Genomic DNA, 19,815 nt, shown 5'->3' on the forward strand with positions numbered 1-19,815 from the left:
GATATACTCAGGGTCCTAAAAGAGAAGAACCTGCAGCCAAGAACACTTTATCCAGCAAGGCTCTCATTCAGAATACAAGGAGAGATAAAGAGCTTCCAAGATAGGCAGAAACTGAAAGAATATGTGACCATCAAACCAGCTCTGCAAGAAATATTAAGGGGGACTGTGTAAAAGAAAGAGGATGCCCAAAGTAATAATCCATAAAAGCAGGGACTGAATAGGTAATACTACAAAACTAAATTCATATCATTCAGTGGTACCTCTGAATGTGAATGGGCTTAATGATCCCATCAAAAGATGCAAGGTTTCAGACTGGATAAAAAAAAAAGACCCAACTATTTGCTGTTTCAAAGAGACTCATTTTAGACATAAGGACACTTCCAGCCTGAAAATGAAAGGTTGCAGAACCATTTATCATTCAAATGGTCCCCAAAAGTAAGCAGGGGTAGCAATCCTCATACCAGAGAAATTAAAGTTTATTGCAAAGACTGTAGTAAGAGATAAAGAGAGACACTACATCATACTTGAAAGATCTATATCCAACAAGAGGACCTATCATGAATATTTATGCTTCTAAGGTGGGAGACACCAAGTATATCAATCACTTAATAACCAAGGTAATGACATACTTAGATAATAATACACTAATAGTGGGAGACATCATCACGGGCTTTTTGCAAATGACAGATCTTCTATTCATAACATCTCCAAAGAAACAAGAGCTTTAAATGACACAATGGACCAGATGGATTTCACAGATATTTACAGAACTTTACATCCAAACGCAATGAATACACATTCCTCTCAAGTGCACATGGAACTTTCTCCAGAATAGACCACATACTGTGTCACAAATCAGGTCTCCAGCAACACCAAAAGATTGGGATCCCTCCCTACATATTTTCAGACCATAATGCTTTCAAACTTGAACTCAATCAAAAGAAAAAATTTGGAAGAAACTCAAATATGTGGAGGTTAAAGAGCATCCTGCTAAAAGATGAATGGGTCAAACAGGAAATTAGAGAAGAATTAAAAAGATTCATGGAAACTAATGAGAATGAAGATACAACCATTCAAAATCTTTGAGACAGAGCAAAACCAGTCCTAAGATGAAATACATTGCAATACAGGCCTCCCTCAAAACACTGGAAAAACAATCATATCCACAGCTAACCTTGAGCCTAAAGGAACTGGAGAAAGAACAGCAAATAAAACCTACACCCAGCAGAAGAAAAGACTTAATAAAGATTTGAGCAGAACTCAATGAAATAGAGATCAGAAGAACTGGAACAGATCAACAAAACCAAGAGTTGCTTCTTTGAAAGAATTAAAGGGATAGATAAACCATTAGCCTGCATTAAGAAAAGTAGAAGAGAATAGACTCTAAGAAATCACGAATGAAAAAGGAGAGATCACAACCAATACCACGGAAATACATATGATTTTAAAATGTATTATGAACAGCTATACACCAATAACCAAAACTGGAACAGGAAGAAATAGAAAACCTGAACAGGCCAATAAACAGGGAGGAAGTTGAAGCAGTCATCAAAAACCTCCCAAGACATAAAATTCCAGGGCCAAATGGCTTCCGAGGGGAATTCTATCAAACGTTTAAAGAAGAAACCATACCTATTCTACTAAAGCTGTTTGGAAAGATAGAAAGAGATGGAGTACTTCCAAATTCATTCTATGAGGCCTGCATCACCTTAATTCCAAAACCAGACAAAGACCCCACCAAAAAGGAGAATTACAGACCAATATCCCTGATGAACATGGATGCAAAAATTCTCAACAAGATACTAGTCAATAGGATTCAACAATCCATTAAGAAGATTATTCACCATTACCAAGTGGGCTTTTTCCTAGTGGCGCAGGCTGGTTCAACACTCATAAAACAATCAATGTGATTGATCATATCAGGAAGAGAAAACACAAGAACCATAAGATCCTCTCAATAGATGCAGAGAAAGCATTTGACAAAATACAGCATCCATTCCTGATCAAAACTCTTCAGAGTATAAGGAAAGAGGGAACATTCCTCAACATCTTAAAAGCCATCTACGAAAAGCCCACAGCAAATATCATTCTCAGTGGGGAAACACTGGGAGCCTTTCCCTAAGATCAGGAACAAGACAGGGATGTCCACTCTCACCACTGCTATTCAACATAGTACTAGAAATCCTAGCCTCAGCAATCAGGCAACAGAAATAAATAAAATGCATTCAAATTGTCAAAGAAGAAGTCAAACTCTCCCTCTTCACAGATGACATGATTCTGTACATTGAAAACCCAAAAGCCTCCATCCCAAGATTGCTAGAACTAATACAGCAATTTGGCAGTGTGGCAGGATACAAATCAAAGCCCAGAAGTCAGTGGCATTTCTATACACTAACAATGAGACTGAAGAAATGGAAATTAAGGAGTCAACCCCATTTACAATTGCACCCAAAAGCATAAGATACCTAGGAATAAACCTAACCAAAGAGCTAAAGGATCTATACCCTGTAAACTATAAAACACTTCTGAAAAAAACGGAGGAAGACAGAAAGAGATGGAAAAATAGTCCATGGTCATGGAATGGCAGAATTAATATTGTGAAAATGTCAATGTTACCCAGGGCAATTTACACAATTAATGCAACCCCTATGAAAATACCATGGACTTTCTTCAGAGACTTAGAACAAATTATCTTAAGATTTGTGTGGAATCAGAAAAGACCCCGAATAGCCAGGGGAATTTTAAAAAAGAAAACCATATCTGGGGGCATCACAATGCCAGATTTCAGGTTGTACTACAAAGCTGTGGTCATCAAGACAGTGTGGTACTGGCACAAAACCAGACACATAGATCAATGGAACAGAATAGAGAATCCAGAAGTGGACCCTCAACATTATGGTCAACTAATATTCGACAAAGGAGGAAAGACTATCCACTGGTAAAAAAGACAGTCTCTTCAATAAATGGTGCTGGGAAAATTGGACATCCACATGCAGAAGAATGAAACTAGACCACTCTCTTTCACCATACACAAAGATAATCTCAAAATGGATGAAAGATCTAAATGTGAGACACAATTCTATCAAAATCCTAGACGAGAACACTGGCAATACCCTTTTTGAACTCGGCCACAGTAACTTCTTGCAAGATACATCCACGAAGGCAAAAGAAACAAAAGCAAAAATGAACTATTGGGACTTCATCAAGATAAGAAGCTTTTGCACAGCAAAGAATACCATCAACAAAACTAAAAGACAACCTGCAGAATGGGAGAAGACATTTGCAAATGACGTCTCAGATAAAGGGCTAGTTTCCAAAATCTATAAAGAACTTATTAAACTCAACACCAAAGAAACAAACAATCCAATCATGAAATGGGAAAAAGACAAGAAGAGAAATCTCACAGAGGAGGACATAGACATGGCCAACATGCACATGAGAAAATGCTCTGCATCACTTGCCATCAGGGAAATACAAATCAAAACCACAATGAGATCCCACCTCACACCAGTGAGAATGGGGAAAATGAACAAGGCATGAAACCACAAATGTTGGAGAGGATGTGGAGGAAAGGGAACACTCTTACACTGTTGGTGAGAATGTGAAATGGTGCAGCCACTCTGGAAAACTGTGTGGAGTTTCCTCAAAGAGTTAAAAATAGACCTGCCCTATGGCCCAGCAATTGCACTGCTGGCAATTTACCCCAAAGATACAGATGCAGTGAAGTGCCTGAACACCTGCACCCCAATGTTTCTAGCAGCAATGTCCACAATAGCCAAACTGGATGCAGCATTGCTGTCCATCGAAAGATGAATGGATAAAGATGTGGTCTATATACAATGGAATATTATTCAGCCATCAGAAAGGATGGACATTCACCATTTGCTTTGATGTGGATGGAACTGGAGGGTATCATGCTGAGTTAAATAAGTCAATCAGAGAAGGACAAACATTATATGGTCTCATTCATTTGGGGAATATAAAAAATAGTGAAAGGGAATAAAGGGGAAAGGAGAGGAAATGATTGAAAATATCAGTGAGGGTGACAGAACATTAGAGACTCCTAACTCTGGGAAACGAACAAGGGTTTGTGGAGAGGGAGGTGAATGGGGCGTACGGGTGACTGGGTGACAGGCACTCAGGGGGATACTTGGTATGATGAGCACTGGGTGTTATGCTATATCTTGGCAAATTGAATTCCACTAAAAATAAAGTTTAATACCTATGAGAGTCTAATCGTAGGGTTCAATCTGGTACCTTAATGATTAAAAGATAGGATTTTGTCCTATATATGTCCACAGTGGAGATCCTGAGAGTAGAACCAGAAAGAAAAGAATTTCTGTCTGTTAAGTAAGGAGTTTAAGAGGTGCTGCTATTGTTGAGGATTGTAGCAATTTCTGTCTATGGTTATGAAAAAAAGGAGTTCTAGAAAGCCCAGGCATAGCAATGTATTCAAACTAGATATCAGAGCAGAGCAATGATAATTTCAAGGCAGGAGATATTAATAGTTTAGATCGAAATAGGCATTTTGAGACCTCCATTCCTTTGTGATTAACTTAACACATAATTTAGTAAATGACTGCAGTATAATAAGAAGCCCTTTGGTAGTCAATAATGAACAAAATATTCTCTTCACAAGAAAAATGCTCATAGTCTGTTAACATAATCAAGAAAGATGAAATTCTAGTATATTGTGAAAATTTCTAGTCATATTGATAACCATACTGTACCATGAAGCTCATGTGATCCTATTTGGCTGTAAATTATAGTAATATACATCCAATTTTATAGATGGAGCAAAAAGAGCAATGTGAGCTTGAGGACTTTTAGAATTGGAGATATATATCATAGAGAGATGTAGGGCATGATGAACACCAAAGAGCTCTGATTATTTGAGAATACAAGGGTTTACTATGATTCAAATCAATCTAATGGGGAATAATTAAGTAATATCTATAAGCGAGAGAATCAATTGTCAATCCCATATTCTATGATTCTTTAAATAACTTAGTGCTAAATCCAAAAATGACAGAGTCTTGCCAATGAGAGATGGTATTATTACACAGGTATATGTTATATCTGACAGTACCAATGCAAGAGCTTGGGATTCTGAGTTTCTTTAGTGAAAGTAACTTTCCGCATTGAGGTTAGGGATTTAAGTTAATTCCAAAGGAGTAGTTGTCTTTTCCATTTTGAATTTTCTGAGATTTGCTATTTTGGAGAGAAAGCTCCTTAAGCCAAGCCTGACATTTTTTTTAATTGCTAGTAAATAATTTATTTTGTGCTTCATGCATTTTTCATCTAGTTTCACTTATATTTAAAATTTTTTATAAATTTATTTTTTATTGGTGTTCAATTTGCCAACATATAGAATAACACCCAGTGCTCATCCCGTCAAGTGACATTTTAGATGGGCTTATTTAGTACTTTTGTGAAAGAATTATGAAAGCATCCTATTGTGAAATTCTAAGATTTCCTTGTGTATGTTTATACAGCAAGATTTCTCCTCTCCCCCAGTAATTGGTACAATGGGTTCTTTGGTGGGGGGACATAGTTTTGATCTGAATCACTGTTCTAATGTATATTGGCCATATATACATTGTTTCCTATAAATTTGTCTCATTCTTTAAAAGGAAGAGAAAAACATACCCATTTAAAGGAATCGGTAAAATCCTAGATGGGCCGGTAAAATGTTCAACATAGTTTAAAACACATAAATTTGCTCTCTTTTCTGGTTACCGTGGCATGAAGTTTGACAAGCAGTGAAGTCTCCAGCGACACCCTGTACCGGTGGTGTGGGAAGTCCAGCCCGGTACCAGTGCCAGCGCCTGAAATTATCAGAGACGGTGGAGCAGCAGGGCAGCTTGAAGAACTCTGATGCTCAGAAGGACAAACACTTCTCAGGCACCATCAGGCTTAATTCCACTGTGTGCCCCAAGTTCTCCTTAAGTCTTTTGGGGGACTGGCAGTGATGAGGCCAATATTGTGTGTGTTCTCCACATGGACCCTGAGACACTGAACAAACTCAACAAGGATAAAAAATTAGTCAGGAAGCAGGCCAAGACTATTGGCCACCTTTTGGCAAGCAGGCAAGCAGGCCAAGACTATTGGCCACCTTTTTGGCAAGCAGGCAAGCAGGCCACCTTTTTGGCTTCAGAATCTGTGACCAAGCACATCCCCACAGGTCTCCAGTCCCGGCCTGAATGAGCTGGCAAGTACCCTTCCAGGCTGACCCGCAGTGAGAGCAACAGTGTCCAAAGGGGATGAAGTGAGGCTCACCGTCAGAGTCCAGATGGAGAAGGTGCTGTGTCTGGCGGTGGCCATGGCCAGGTGAGGAACTTGTTAACAACATCCACGTAACCGTCAACTGCCTGGGGTCCTTGCTCGAGAATTGGAAAAACACCTGGGCTTTCCACCTCAAAAGCACCTGGGCAAGCCCCAGCGCCAGCACGCCCTAGTAAGCCATATTGTTACCATTTAAACAAAGAAAATAAATATATGTAGTATTCACATGAGGAAAGTGAGTATTTCATAGCATAATTTTTTTCTGTGCATGATAAATTGAGTCAATAAAATTAGCTTTTCATGGAAAGCATACAAGAGAAGCAATGGTTACTTGTTGCTTTGTTTCTTTCCACGTGATTCACTACTCACGTCTCTTGCTTTGACGACTGTCATTTGCAATCATTATTCTCTGCCCAGAATACCCATTTAATTATATTTCTTATTTTCTTTTGGAATTCTTACTGCATTACTACAAATGCTGTGAGCAACCCCATGTTTTATATTTATATGGCCCTGGGTATATGTTTTTATATAAGATCAGTTCTATATCTAAATGTCTACCTATTTATGTGTTGCTTGAAATCTTATAAGGTGGATATGGTATACTCTATTGATCCAAATGTCTAGCACATGCCTGCAATGTAGTTGTTTTGAAAGACTTTTTAGAAATAACATCTGTCATGAGAGACACCTAACTCTGGAAAATGAACAAGGGGTAGTGGAAGGGGAGGTAGGCGGGGGGTTGGGGTAACTGGTTGGTGGGCACTGAGGGGGGCACTTGGTGGGATGAGCACTGGGTGTTATGCTATATGTTGGCAAATTGAACTCCAATAGAAAAAATTAAAAAAAGAAATAACATCTGAATGAACATTCCCCATAAGAATTAGGAAGAAATTATATTTTTGAGATTCTTATTCTCCTCATAGCAAGCTGTTAATAGCCACATACAGGTATTGAGTATTGTTACTGGTTTTTCTCTTAGTTTGTCTTGTTTGTGCATGGATTTAATTTGACAAACATACTTCAGTGTTTCCTAGATGTAAGGTGATAAATGCCTGAAAAAGTCTTAGAAATCTAGACTGTAGTCGATATAAATTCTTTCAAATAGGGCAGCCCAGGTGGCTCAGTGGTTTAGCGCTTCCTTCAGTCCAGGGCGTGATCCTGGAGTCCTAGGATCGAGTCCCACATGGGGCTCCCTGCATGGAGCCTGCTTCTCCCTCTGCCTGTGTGTCTGCCTCTCTCTGTGTGTGTCTCTCATGAGTAAATAAAATCTTTTAAAAATAAATAAATTCAAATAGATCTGAGAGTGTAATAGATATGGAGTGTTAGCAGGTTAAACTGAGTATATGATGAATGTACGATTCACAATACAGTTTGAGGGTAGAGGGAGCCATTTTGGAGAGTCTTGAGAGTATCATAATGCTATTCCCAAAAACCCTTTTCACTGCGGAAATAATGTTACTTTTTTTCTGGTATAACATATATGAGAATGACCAAGAAATGAAATAAGAGTGAAAGCCAAAGCAGACAATGCATGTGGCTTTAGGGTTAAAAGAGCCAACATTTAGTGATTATTGTGAAACTGACCATAATTGTGCTAAGAGGAAAGACAGGAAACTGACATTTTCTTTGACAATGATAACATCCTCTGGCCTATAGGCTACTCACACCTAAGTTGCTGAATTTATCAAACTAAATTTTAATTACATGTTGTTTTTTCTCCCCACTAGAATTTGAGATAATTTAGAGCAATAATCCTCCCTTTTCATCACTACCCCCAATGCCTGCCATAAGTAAGAAAAATCTGAATGAGTCCATCACACATTAGAAAGACCTTTAATGTAACAATTCTAATATTGAACATGAGCTTCTATTCATAAATTATTACAAATGGAACTCAGTGTGAAAATGAAAGTAACCGAACAAGTCTGGATTTTGAGGTTAACGAACTGAGTATATGATGAATGTACTGAATCCTAGTTCTGAAAGCTGCCATTACTATATGTTAAACTCTCAACGCTGGGCGGCCCTGGTGGCTCAGCGGTTTGGTGCCACCTTCGGCCTAGGGTGTGATCCTGGGGACCTGGGGTCGAGTCCCACGTCAGGCTCCCTGTATGGAGCCTGCTTCTCCCACTGCCTGTGTCTCTGCCTCTCTCTGTGTCTCTGTGTCCCTCATGAATAAATAAATAAAATTTAAAAAAGAAAAAACTCTCAACGTTGATTTCACTGTGTTCCTTCACCTATAAATTAGAGATAATAAGACTCACTTTCTAATTCGTTTTGTAAAATAAATAAAATAAATAAAATAAATTTGTGGTTTGCTTAATATAAAATAGAATGTGTAGAATATTATCAATAGATGTTAGTTCTCTTCCATACTTCTCAAACTCTAAAGTCAGTTCTAGATGCCACAAATAAAGCTCAACTGTCCAGAAAGATGAATTTTCACTGGTTTATCATAGTTTTGTGCATTTTATACATTTGATATATTTTACATTGTCTGTTGTCTACCTATTTTTTAATTTTTGGAGGTATTTGATCTACCTAAAGAAAAATACCTCTGACTAAAAGAGAATAGTGATTAAAAACATCTCATAAAGTTGATGGTAGGATTACATGAGTCAATACAAACAATATATATAGAATATAGGAATTGCTGTAAAGTGTTATGTTACCTTCTATCCCTTCTACTCTCCTTCTCTTCTCATTAGTATCATCATTTTTATAAACAGTATAAATATTTGTATTATGTATGAATTTCTAATCTTTTAAAATATTTGAGTAGATATTTATATTTTATTCTCAATCTCCTGGTGATTGTGTTTATTTGATTTCATGGATATGACAAATAGAATTAAATTTTTCTACCAACATTCATGCCTATTACTGGATAAGAATGAAAAGTTCAGAAATCTGCATCTATCCTGACAATCTTTCTATCAAACTAAATGCTCAGTGTCTCTTCAAAGGCAAACCACTTCCATTCAAAACCATAACCACGAATCCAAATGTATTCCTTCATCTAAATACATTTGAATAAAACACATGAATGTACAGAAAGTTCTGAAACGATATTCAGTTTATCAAATTATTGAGTTCAACGACTGGGAAATTTTAATATGGGAATGAAGAAAAAAGAGTAAAATAGATAACTCTAGTAAAGGAAACGGGTTTTGAGAAAGTGTGAATAATAGCATCTACAAGAACTTCATTCTTTTAATGGCAATACTTTCATTTACTGGAGAAAAACAGAACCTTTTGGATAGTATCCTTAAAGGCTTGCTTTACTTGCTGATTCCTCAGGGTATATATAAATGGATTCATCATAGGAGCAACAGAAGTATTAAGAATAGCTACTCCTTTGGTCAAGGATGCCTTTTCTTTTGCAGAGGGGTTGGCATACATAAATATGCAGCTTCCATAAGAGATGGAAATGACAATCATGTGCGAGGAGCATGTAGAAAATGCCTTTTTTCTCTGACTGGCAGATGGCAGTTTCAGAATTGTTCTAATGATGAACATGTAGGATAGAATTATTAGTGCCAGAGTGAAAAGCAGAATCACTAATGCAGAGTAAAAACCAATCACTTCTAGGAGCCATGTGTCTGAGCAAGAAAATTGCAAGAGGGGAAAATAGTCACAAGCAAAGTGATCAATGACGTTGGAGCCACAGTAATCTAACTGGAGGAAAAGAATAACTGGCGGAAAGATATTTAAGAATCCTGCCAGTCATGCACAAAAGATGCAGACTCTTTTGTTCATGATAGTCGTGTAATGCAAGGGTTTACAGATGGCTACATAGCGATCATAGGACATAGCAGTTAGAAGATAAAACTCAGTTGTGCCCATGAAGATGAAGAAAAACAACTGAGCTGTACAATTATTGTATGAAATAGTTTTGTCTCTGGTGGTAATTGTGCCCAGAAATCTAGGAATACAGACGGTTGTAAAGGATATTTCTAATACAGAGAAGTTCCTGAGGGAAAAATACATAGGGGTCTGTAGATGGGAGTCCACCAAGGAGAGAGTGATGATGGTCAAATTTCCAGTGACACTGAATATGTATGTGATAATTAAAAAGAGAAAAATCACAATCTGAAACTCTGGGTCATCTGATAGCCCTAAAAGAATGAACTCTGTGGGTACTGTGTGGTTTTTCATTGCGGATCCTTTCTTCCCCCACTTTAGAATGGAAAATGTATGTGCCCTATAGGACATAAAAAAGTTAAAACAGGATTGAGGTTAGAGTATAGTATCTTAAAAATATCCACAGTGATGAGTAATCTATGAAATCCAAAAACAAATGTTTTCCTTCAGCAACTGTCCAATTTCTACTGGATCTCACATTTAGTATTATCTGAAGTTAAATATTGATCTCTTTTTGCTGAAAATACACTATCATGGGCCATGGATAAAAATATATCTTGTGCTGACATTTAAGTGGAAGCTATTTCTTCTAGTGTTTCTTTAAAATCAAGCTTCTAATTATTCTTTACAATATTTAGCTCCTTTTATAAAAAAATGAAAATATTTTAATTGATTTTTTATTTCCCCCAGTTATAAAAACTAGTCTGGATTATGAATAATCTAAATAAAGCATTTGAAATCTTACAGGGGTTGTTTAGGCCCCTCTACACATTCTGTATTTTGAGGCCCACATATTTTATGCAACTTTCACAAGGTTAAACAATTAGACACCACAGTAATCATCTCACTGTGGAACATGCATGTTTATGGCAATGTTTTACTGGCATTCTCTCATGAATCACTTTCTAAAAGATTTGGTCCATGCTATCACTCTCATCATTTTTTCCCTTTTCTGATAAAAAGGCAGAAGAACAAAAAGGTAATCTTCTATTACTAAATTAAATAATTGCCTAAAAATACATTAATTCATACAATGCATACTTTCTCTCTTTCTTTACAATATTGCTATGGAAAATCAATAAGTAGATGGCCAAAATAACATTTACTGGAAAGCAGATATCCTTCCAATAGGGAATTTAAAAAATAATCCTATCTATAATAGAATATAATTTCAAATTAGAAAAAATGAACAATCCAAGATTTATTTCTGTGTTCCTGCTTTAGGATTTCATTAATAGTCTCTTGGTAGTAAACAATTATTTAATTTTCAATACTGAAGGGGTTGTAAGTCCATAAACATGTATAAACATGGTTTTTAAAAATATTTGAATAAACTGAATATATATATTATATTGAAGAATAAAAAATTTACTTCCTGATTCTTCTTGATGATTTAGTCTCAAATTTTATCATCTGATTTGCCTAAATTTACATAATTTCAGATCTGGTAAATCAAGTTAGCAAAATATTTGATTTCTATTTTGCTCTCAGAACAAGTGTGTTGACTTAACTTTTTCTTGGTTCTTTGGGATTATACTTCTCTTTGACTCACAATATCCTTCATTCCTGATACTGTAAAATTCTGACTTTTTTTATAATACAACTCATTCTTGCTTTTCATCTCTTATTCAAACTCCATGTATAAATTCAGTTACATCTGGATTGACTAGTATTTTTCCATTGCCTCTTTTCATATAATACAAAATATTTCTATATTAAATCATTTTTCTTTCTATTCATGCAAACATTTAAAATCAATATTCTGTGATTCTATGATTATATATCTATAAAATATGAGTAGTATTTTCCTTAGATTCAGGGACTGTTATATTTCCCTGAAAATGCTGCTTTGAAAAATAGAAGATAAGGAATGTTCTTCTCTATGTATGCTACACAAATGGACCTGGACTTACTTTATCTGTGTCTTTTTTGTTGTTGTTGGCCCAGGGGAATTCATTAAGTAAATAGAGTACCAAGAAGAGGAATCATTAAAGATAAAGGTGAATCATTTTTACAAATATTGATTAAAAAGTATAAGAAGCAAAAATATTGAGGTAAATAGGCAAATATACAATGTGATATTGAGTGTATGAAAGTTTGATTTAGAATTTCAGTCTTCTTCTTTTTTTTTTTTTTTTGTCTTTGCTATACTCCTATGGGACCTGCAAACACAGCCCTGCTAGTCACCAGAGCCAGGCAATCAAGGGGTGCATCTCCTGGTGGCATCTACAAAAGCTGGAGCAGCCAGACATGTGTATAATATATTCTAGGAAGACACTGGCAACCTGGAGCTGGCCAGGGGAAGAGCATGTAGACAGTACTATAGGCTATCCTGTTTTCCAGACAGGATTACAGTTGGCCCCTAGATGTTTTTTTTTTAATAAATTAATTTTTATTGGTGTTCAATTTACCAACATACAGAATAACACCCAGTGCTCATCCCGTCAAGTGTCCCCCTCCGTGCCCGTCACCCATTCACCCCCACCCCCCGCCCTCCTCCCCTTCCACCACCCCTAGTTCATTTCCCAGAGTTAGAAGTCTTTATGTTCTGTGTCCCTTTCTGATATCTCCCACACATTTCTTCTCCCTTCCCTTATATTCCCCTTCACTATTATTCATATTCCCCAAATGAATGAGAACATACACTGTTTGTCCTTCTCCGATTGACTTACTTCACTCAGCATAATACCCTCCAGTTCCATCCACGTTGAAGCAAATGGTGGGTATTTGTCGTTTCTAATGGCTGAGTAATATTCCATTGTATACATAAACCACATCTTCTTTATCCATTCATCTTTCGATGGGCACCGAGGCTCCTTCCACAGTTTGGCTATTGTGGACATGGCTGCTAGAAACATCGGGGTGCAGGTGTCCCGGCGTTTCATTGCATCTGAATCTTTGGGGTAAATCCCTAACAGTGCAATTGCTGGGTCGTAGGGCAGGTCTATTTTTAATTCTTTGAGGAACCTCCACACAGTTTTCCAGAGTGGCTGCACCAGTTCACATTCCCACCAACAGTGTAAGAGGGTTCCCTTTTCTCCGCATCCTCTCCAACATTTGTTGTTTCCTGCCTTGTTAATTTTCCCCATTCTCACTGGTGTGAGGTGGTATCTCATTGTGGTTTTGATTTGTATTTCCCTGATGGCAAGTGATGCAGAGCATTTTCTCATGTGCATGTTGGCCATGTCTATGTCTTCCTCTGTGAGATTTCTCTTCATGTCTTTTGCCCATTTCATGATTGGATTGTTTGTTTCTTTGCTGTTGAGTTTAATAAGTTCTTTATAGATTTTGGAAACTAGCCCTTTATCTGATATGTTATTTGCTTCTGTGATTATACAAGGAATCCATTTTTCTCCCGGAAACTGGACTTGTCTCAGTAGAATTAGCATACTTATATCCTTTGAATGTTGGCAATCTAGGAAGAATTCTTTACCAGAATGAAATGGTGGAAAACACTACTGTGGATTTCTAGTATGACTTGATTGTCTTCTGAAATGGACAACCTATTAAAGACTGATGAGAAGGTTTATACCTGTATTTATATTTGTGCATATGACATTTTCTCATATTGAGAATTTTTGTGAATCAATAAAATAAATATCTGGAAGTCTGGCATTGGATATTTTTAACTAGTTTATTTCCACATTTCCTTCAATGAGAGGTGTCACTTATATTACTAGAAGAATAGTATAGAATAGAGGTATATATGAATCTATATGTACATAAATTTGTAATATAATGTTACATTTAACAAATTATATTTATTTTCCTCACAATTATAAATGTGGACATAAAACATGTGTGCATTTATTTTTTTAATTTTTATTTATTTATGATAGTCACACACACAGAGAGAGAGAGGCAGAGACATAGGCAGAGGGAGAAGCAGGCTCCATGCACCAGGAGCCTGATGTGGGATTCGATCCCGGATCTCCAGGATCGCGCCCCGGGCCAAAGGCAGGCGCCAAACCGCTGCGCCACCCAGGGATCCCCATTTGTGCATTTAATGCCAGAAATGCAGATTATTTGCAGTAGTGAAAAATGAGAATATTAGATAATGGGACAAAAGAAAGAAGTGGGAAAGGATGAACAAACCACTAGCTCACACATGGGACAATATATAGACACTATGTTGAATGTATAACTGAAACACATTAAAATAAGCATTGAAAATATTCACTATTTCAGTAGAGATAGTAAAACTAATTTTCTACTTAGGAAAATTCTATTCCTTTGCCTTTATTTTTGTATCCAAATAGTGAATCTTTTCATATTTTATTCTGAGCTTTTCTTGATTACCAGGCACTAACCATATACATATTATATCATTTTTTTCAAGCAAGCCAACAATACAAAACCCTCTAAGGTCAGTGCTATTCAGGTAAAGAAAGAGTCTGGGACAGAAAGAAGTTAGTTAAGTGTCTGTCTGGTGTCTATCACTTGTGTATTTGTGAGCAACAAAATATTGATTTACTTACAGGAAAAGAAATGAGGTTCTATCTCACAAAGCACTGCACTTCATTTGAAGTATCTTATTAGACATGTTTCTTCTCCATATCTTTCCTCAAACTTCCAGATGCTGAATTGTCTCTTTCCTCCTTGATCACTCTCTCACTTTCTTTCTACCTTTACTGTTTTATTCCTAGTTCCTAATAGCTCTCTAGCTTTTCTCTAGACCTCCTAATAATTTAATTTTGATGAAGACTAATTATAACTGTTAGCTTCTTATCCACAAGCTAGTAGGACATCTGCTTTTTTAATAATGTGCCTTACTTCCATGTATTCTGAGGTTGATGAGTGCCTATGTTTTAGGTCAATGAACTATTGTTCAGGCTACCAGGTTTCACTCTTCTCAGACAGTGGAGGACAGATTTCAGTTACAAATAAAGTTTTGCTGTAACATGTTCATAATTTTAAAAGTTTATTAAATCAAATTGTTAGGGGATCCAAATTTATTAAGATTTTCTCTAAATCAACTCCTAACTCTGGGAAAAGAACAAGGGGTAGTAGAAGGTGAGGTGGGTGGGGCGATGGGATGACAGGGTGACGGGCGCTGAGGGGGGAACTTGACAGGAACTTTTATGTTATACTATATGTTGGCAAATAAGACTCCAATAAAAAATTTGCAAAAATAAATAAAATAAAATAAATATTTTCTCTAAATCCTGAACTCACATCATATTTTTGAATAATTCCAGTGTGTATTGCTAACTATTTTCAGTGGTATACTATCCTCTCTAGGTAAGCCCTCCCACAAAATGTCTGGCTGACCTCCCATTTACTGATTACCATCATCAAACTGAGCTATTATTCTATTTGAATTTATAATATCAGAAGTGTATCAGTTGACAGATGATGTTGGCACCTCATATATTACTAGGTGTAACCCAAATAATTATAGGAATCTTTTTGGGTGGAAAAAAAAAGGTTTTGCATCATAGGAATTCCTATCATTAGAAAGATCAACATGGGGCAGCCCAGGTGGCTCAGTGGTTTAGCGCCGCCTTCAGCCCAGGGCCTGATCCTGGAGACCCAGGATAGAGTCCCACGTTGGGCTCCCTGCGTGGAGCCTGCTTCTCCCTCTGCCTGTGTCTCTGCCTTCCTCTCTCTCTCTCTCTCTCTCTCTCTCTCTCTCTGTGTGTGTGTGTGTGTCTTATGAATGAATAAATAAATTAAAAATCTTTAAAAAAAAGAAAGCTCAACATGTAAACCTTAACAAAAAGTGTTCATTAACTTCATGAAAAGTCAGTACACATCAAATAAATTGATTCTTACATAGTTGTCAAAAGGCCTAATGTAAAATAAAAGAAAATGAATGCCAAATGCTTTAGAAAACATTCAATTATTTCTTTGTCATACACAATGTCTAGTTGTGATAAAATGCACATTTTATTTGAACACTTTTAAAAGCTAGCTCAGTGTTATGTACATTATTGTATGTGTTTTATTTCTTCAGGCTTTTTTAAAGAACTGGTATGGTATATGTGGTGATTATGGAGTTGAAGAAATAAGGACTACTTCAAGCTTTCCCTAAGTAACTGTGTCTTCATACTTGTGTTTTAAGTTGAGAAATTATATGGCACAGAAAATTTTAAACTGGTTAATGAGAGATGCTTCTTGATCTCTCAAAAATATGTATAATTACATCATTCCTTCAGTTGTACTGTTTTTTTTTTTTAATTTATTTATGATAGTCACAGAGAGAGAAAGAGAGAGAGGCAGAGACATAGACAGAGGGAGAAGCAGGCTCCATGCACCAGCAGCCCGATGTGGGATTCGATCCCGGGTCTCCAGGATCGCGCCCTGGGCCAAAGGCAGGCGCCAAACCGCTGCGCCACCCAGGGATCCCCAGTTGTACTGTTTTTATATAGTTACTAAGTGTGCTACAATACGGAGAAGATAGTGCCTGTAATATCGCAATAAGACTGTCAAGCTATATCTATGGTCCTTGTAGAGTAAATTAAAAATAATGTTAAACATGACAATATTTTCTGAATTTCTAGAAAGTGTTTTCCTGATTAAATCATAAAACATTTTCTCTTGTATTCTTGTTCTTTTCCTAAGATTTCTAAGATTTCTGTTTTCTAAGATTATTGTGGAAAAATTGAAATTTAAAAATAGTTAAAAGAAGGAAATGAAGCCAGTCTCATAGTTATAGAGTGGAAAGACTAGTTTAAAGGAAGGGAAATGCAATGAAAAGGGAGTGGAATTTAAATAAAAATATATATATTCAAATATCCTCAACAAACTGCTGGCAATAGAAATATAAGCAATGAAATAGAACTCTAGTGAGGCTATGTGGGTATTAGACTTTTTGAGAACTCTGGTTTTTGTTTACTTGCTCTTCATTATGCCTCTAATTTATGACAGCACTCTTATTTTTTCATTTGCTTGAGAAAAATACAATCTTCCTTGCTCTGTCCAGGAAGGCTCGCTTGACTTGCTGGTTCCTTAGGCTGTAAATAAAAGGGTTCAGCATGGGGGCTACCGAGGTGTTTAGCACAGCAACTCCCTTGCTCAGAGACACTCTGTCTTTTGCTGCTGGGTTAATATACATGAAAATGCAGCTGCCATAGGAGATGGAGATGACAATCATGTGGGAAGAACAGGTGGAAAAGGCCTTTGTCCTCTGACTAGTAGAACGAATCCTCAAAATTGTTCTGAGGATATATGTGTAGGACAGAATTATTAATGCCAATGTGAACATTAATGTAAACACAGCACAGGAAAAACCCACTATCTCTAAGAATCTAGTGTCTGAACAAGAAAGATGTAGTAAGGGGAAATAGTCACAGGTAAAATGGTCTATAACATTGGACTTACAATAATCAAGCTGTATGAACAGCATGAGTAATGGGAATATGATTAAGAATGAAGCCGACCAAGAAGCAAAGACAAGGAGTATGCAGACTCTGGGATTCATGATGGTCATGTAATGCAGAGGTTTGCAGATGGCAATGTATCGGTCATAGGACATGGCAGCCAGAAGGCAAAATTCAGTGACTCCCAAGAAGATGAAAAAAAAGAACTGAGCCATGCAATCATTAAAGGAAATGTTTTTATCTCCTGTAATCAGGGTGCTCAGGAACTTGGGTATGCTCACAGTTGTGAATGAAATCTCAAGTAAGGAGAAGTTTCTGAGGAAGAAATACATGGGGGTCTGGAGGTGGGAATCCAGCAGGGTGAGGGTGATAATGGTCAGGTTCCCAGTGATGCTGAGCATGTAGGTGATAAGCAGAAAGACAAAGATCACCTCCTGAAGCTGTGGGTCATCTGACAATCCCAGGAGAATAAAATCTGTTATTTCTGTGTGGTTTCTCATTTTTTTCCTTTTCTTTTGTAATCTAGTGGGGGAAAAAAAACAAGTAGATTGTAGAAAAGAGGATAATCCATGGATTGTTCTGGAAATTGTCTCTAGAAATAAACATATTATGCCCTACTGATTTAATTTAGGATGTCTTTAAGACAACTCAATAAAAGCAGGTAAAATGTTTTAAAGTAAGTTCTTACCATATGTGGTACTCTGTTTTACAGAGAATGTTTCTCCATAAAATCCTTATTTCACAGAATGGAAATTGAATCTAAAAAGTTTTTTTAAAAAAACTTTATCCAAATCACGTACCCTAAATGCACTTCTTCTAGGAGTTCTCTTCTTAATGGGAAACTACTTGTCCTTTTTCCAACGACAATAAAAGTGTCCCATTTCCTTATTTCTGTTGCCTAATTTCTTGTGTTATCATTTACTACACTAGTGTAATATAAAAAAGACAGATATGTCAGGAAAAAAGATCACTCAAATGGTGAGGTCTCCAAATTTTGAAAGTCATTGAAGTTAAATCTTTAACAATGTGACAGATTTCTGTTTTCACTCTGCCTCATATTCTCCTTTCAACCACCTACTCCTCGTCCCAAGCCACAGACAATGAATTCATTGACATAATGTCGTCAGGTACTAGAGAGTACAGAATATGAAAAGCCAGAGCAGAGATTTAGTAGAATGGATCTATATATTTCATGGGCTAAGGAAGTAAAATTGTATGAATATCTAAAATAAGCATTGTTTTTTACAGAACGTTTTTTCCTTCAAAGTTTTTTTCCAATCTAAATGTTGTTTGTATTCTATTTTCTATCCTATATTACATTTTTATATTTTTCCTTTTATTTATATCAGCATTCACTTATAGAAGCTCTATTTTGTCAATACCCTGGAGAAATCAATGAAACAGCACATGAAATCCATTTATTTTCTCTTCATGAATAATAATGGTAATAATAACAACAATATATTTTAAAGTGAAGCTAAAAGTTCCTTCAACAAATTAAACCAGTCTGTTATCTGATCCTTTATTCTGAGCATTCTCATTAAATAGTAAAGTTTTGAATTCAGAGTCATGAGAGAAGTTTTGCAATAGAATATTTAGTTTTAAGATGTAGAATTGCTGATTTGTAGCACATAATGCATTATAACACTGTGAAATTTAACCTTTTCTCTTACATGCCTGAGCCCTCTTTTCACTCACTTTACTGTTTAGCCAAAAATATTGTTGTTGATTAAATTTAGGCAAATTCCAGCTAAGATGGATAGTTCTAACACTACTGGGGAAGCATGTGAGATTCACAAGAAACAAACATTTCTCTTGCTATTTCTAAGGGACTGGAGGAAACAGGCTGAAGAGCTCTTACAAGAGAAATCAGACATTACAATGACATATTTTGTAAAGAAACTTATGGCAATTCAAGTGTATGATGGATATTTTGATCATAAAAGTCATTGTTCTCAATAAACAACCCTCTATAATTAACAGCTGTGTGTAGGCTCTGATCTCTCAACAATTTCTATGATGTTTTCAGTAGAAAAATGAAACATATATCTGAGACTCTAAAATATAATTTTAGGCTTTCCCTCCTAACTACTCACCCACATTTTTTTTTCAGTAACATGTAAGCTATGGTTGCAAGTTTAATGTGGCCCCTACCCCTTTTTGTTTCAGTGAAGGCTAACCCATCCTGGATATCTTATTGTTGAATTACCTGTGTGGTTCAGTGAAAGTGAATTTATCTATTTCATGAATGAATACTTGCTATTGTGTTAAATGAAATAGCTGATATGTGAATGAAATAATAAGCACCAACTAGTTATTACACTTATTTAAATAAATGCCT

At 36.4% G+C, this 19,815-nt stretch overlaps 1 protein-coding gene and 1 pseudogene across 1 annotated transcript; both read right to left on the minus strand.

The window, feature by feature from the left end:
* Positions 1-9,516: 9,516 nt before the first annotated feature.
* On the minus strand, positions 9,517-10,446 carry LOC129510586 (olfactory receptor 6C3-like; annotated as a pseudogene).
* Positions 10,447-17,035: 6,589 nt separating this feature from the next.
* LOC129510528 (olfactory receptor 6C1-like) lies at positions 17,036-17,974 on the minus strand. The gene has a single exon (XM_055326762.1). The coding sequence runs from the start codon at positions 17,972-17,974 to the stop codon at positions 17,036-17,038; it is 939 nt and encodes a 312-aa protein (XP_055182737.1).
* Positions 17,975-19,815: the final 1,841 nt, after the last annotated feature.

This window comes from Nyctereutes procyonoides, unplaced genomic scaffold, assembly GCF_905146905.1.
Source record: "Nyctereutes procyonoides isolate TBG_1078 unplaced genomic scaffold, NYPRO_anot_genome, whole genome shotgun sequence".
Lineage (NCBI taxonomy): Eukaryota > Metazoa > Chordata > Mammalia > Carnivora > Canidae > Nyctereutes > Nyctereutes procyonoides.

What these genes read in the sequence shown, in the direction of transcription:
- LOC129510528 (XM_055326762.1), bottom strand. Translation starts at nt 17,974, where the DNA reads ATGAGAAACCACACAGAAATAACAGATTTTATTCTCCTGGGATTGTCA.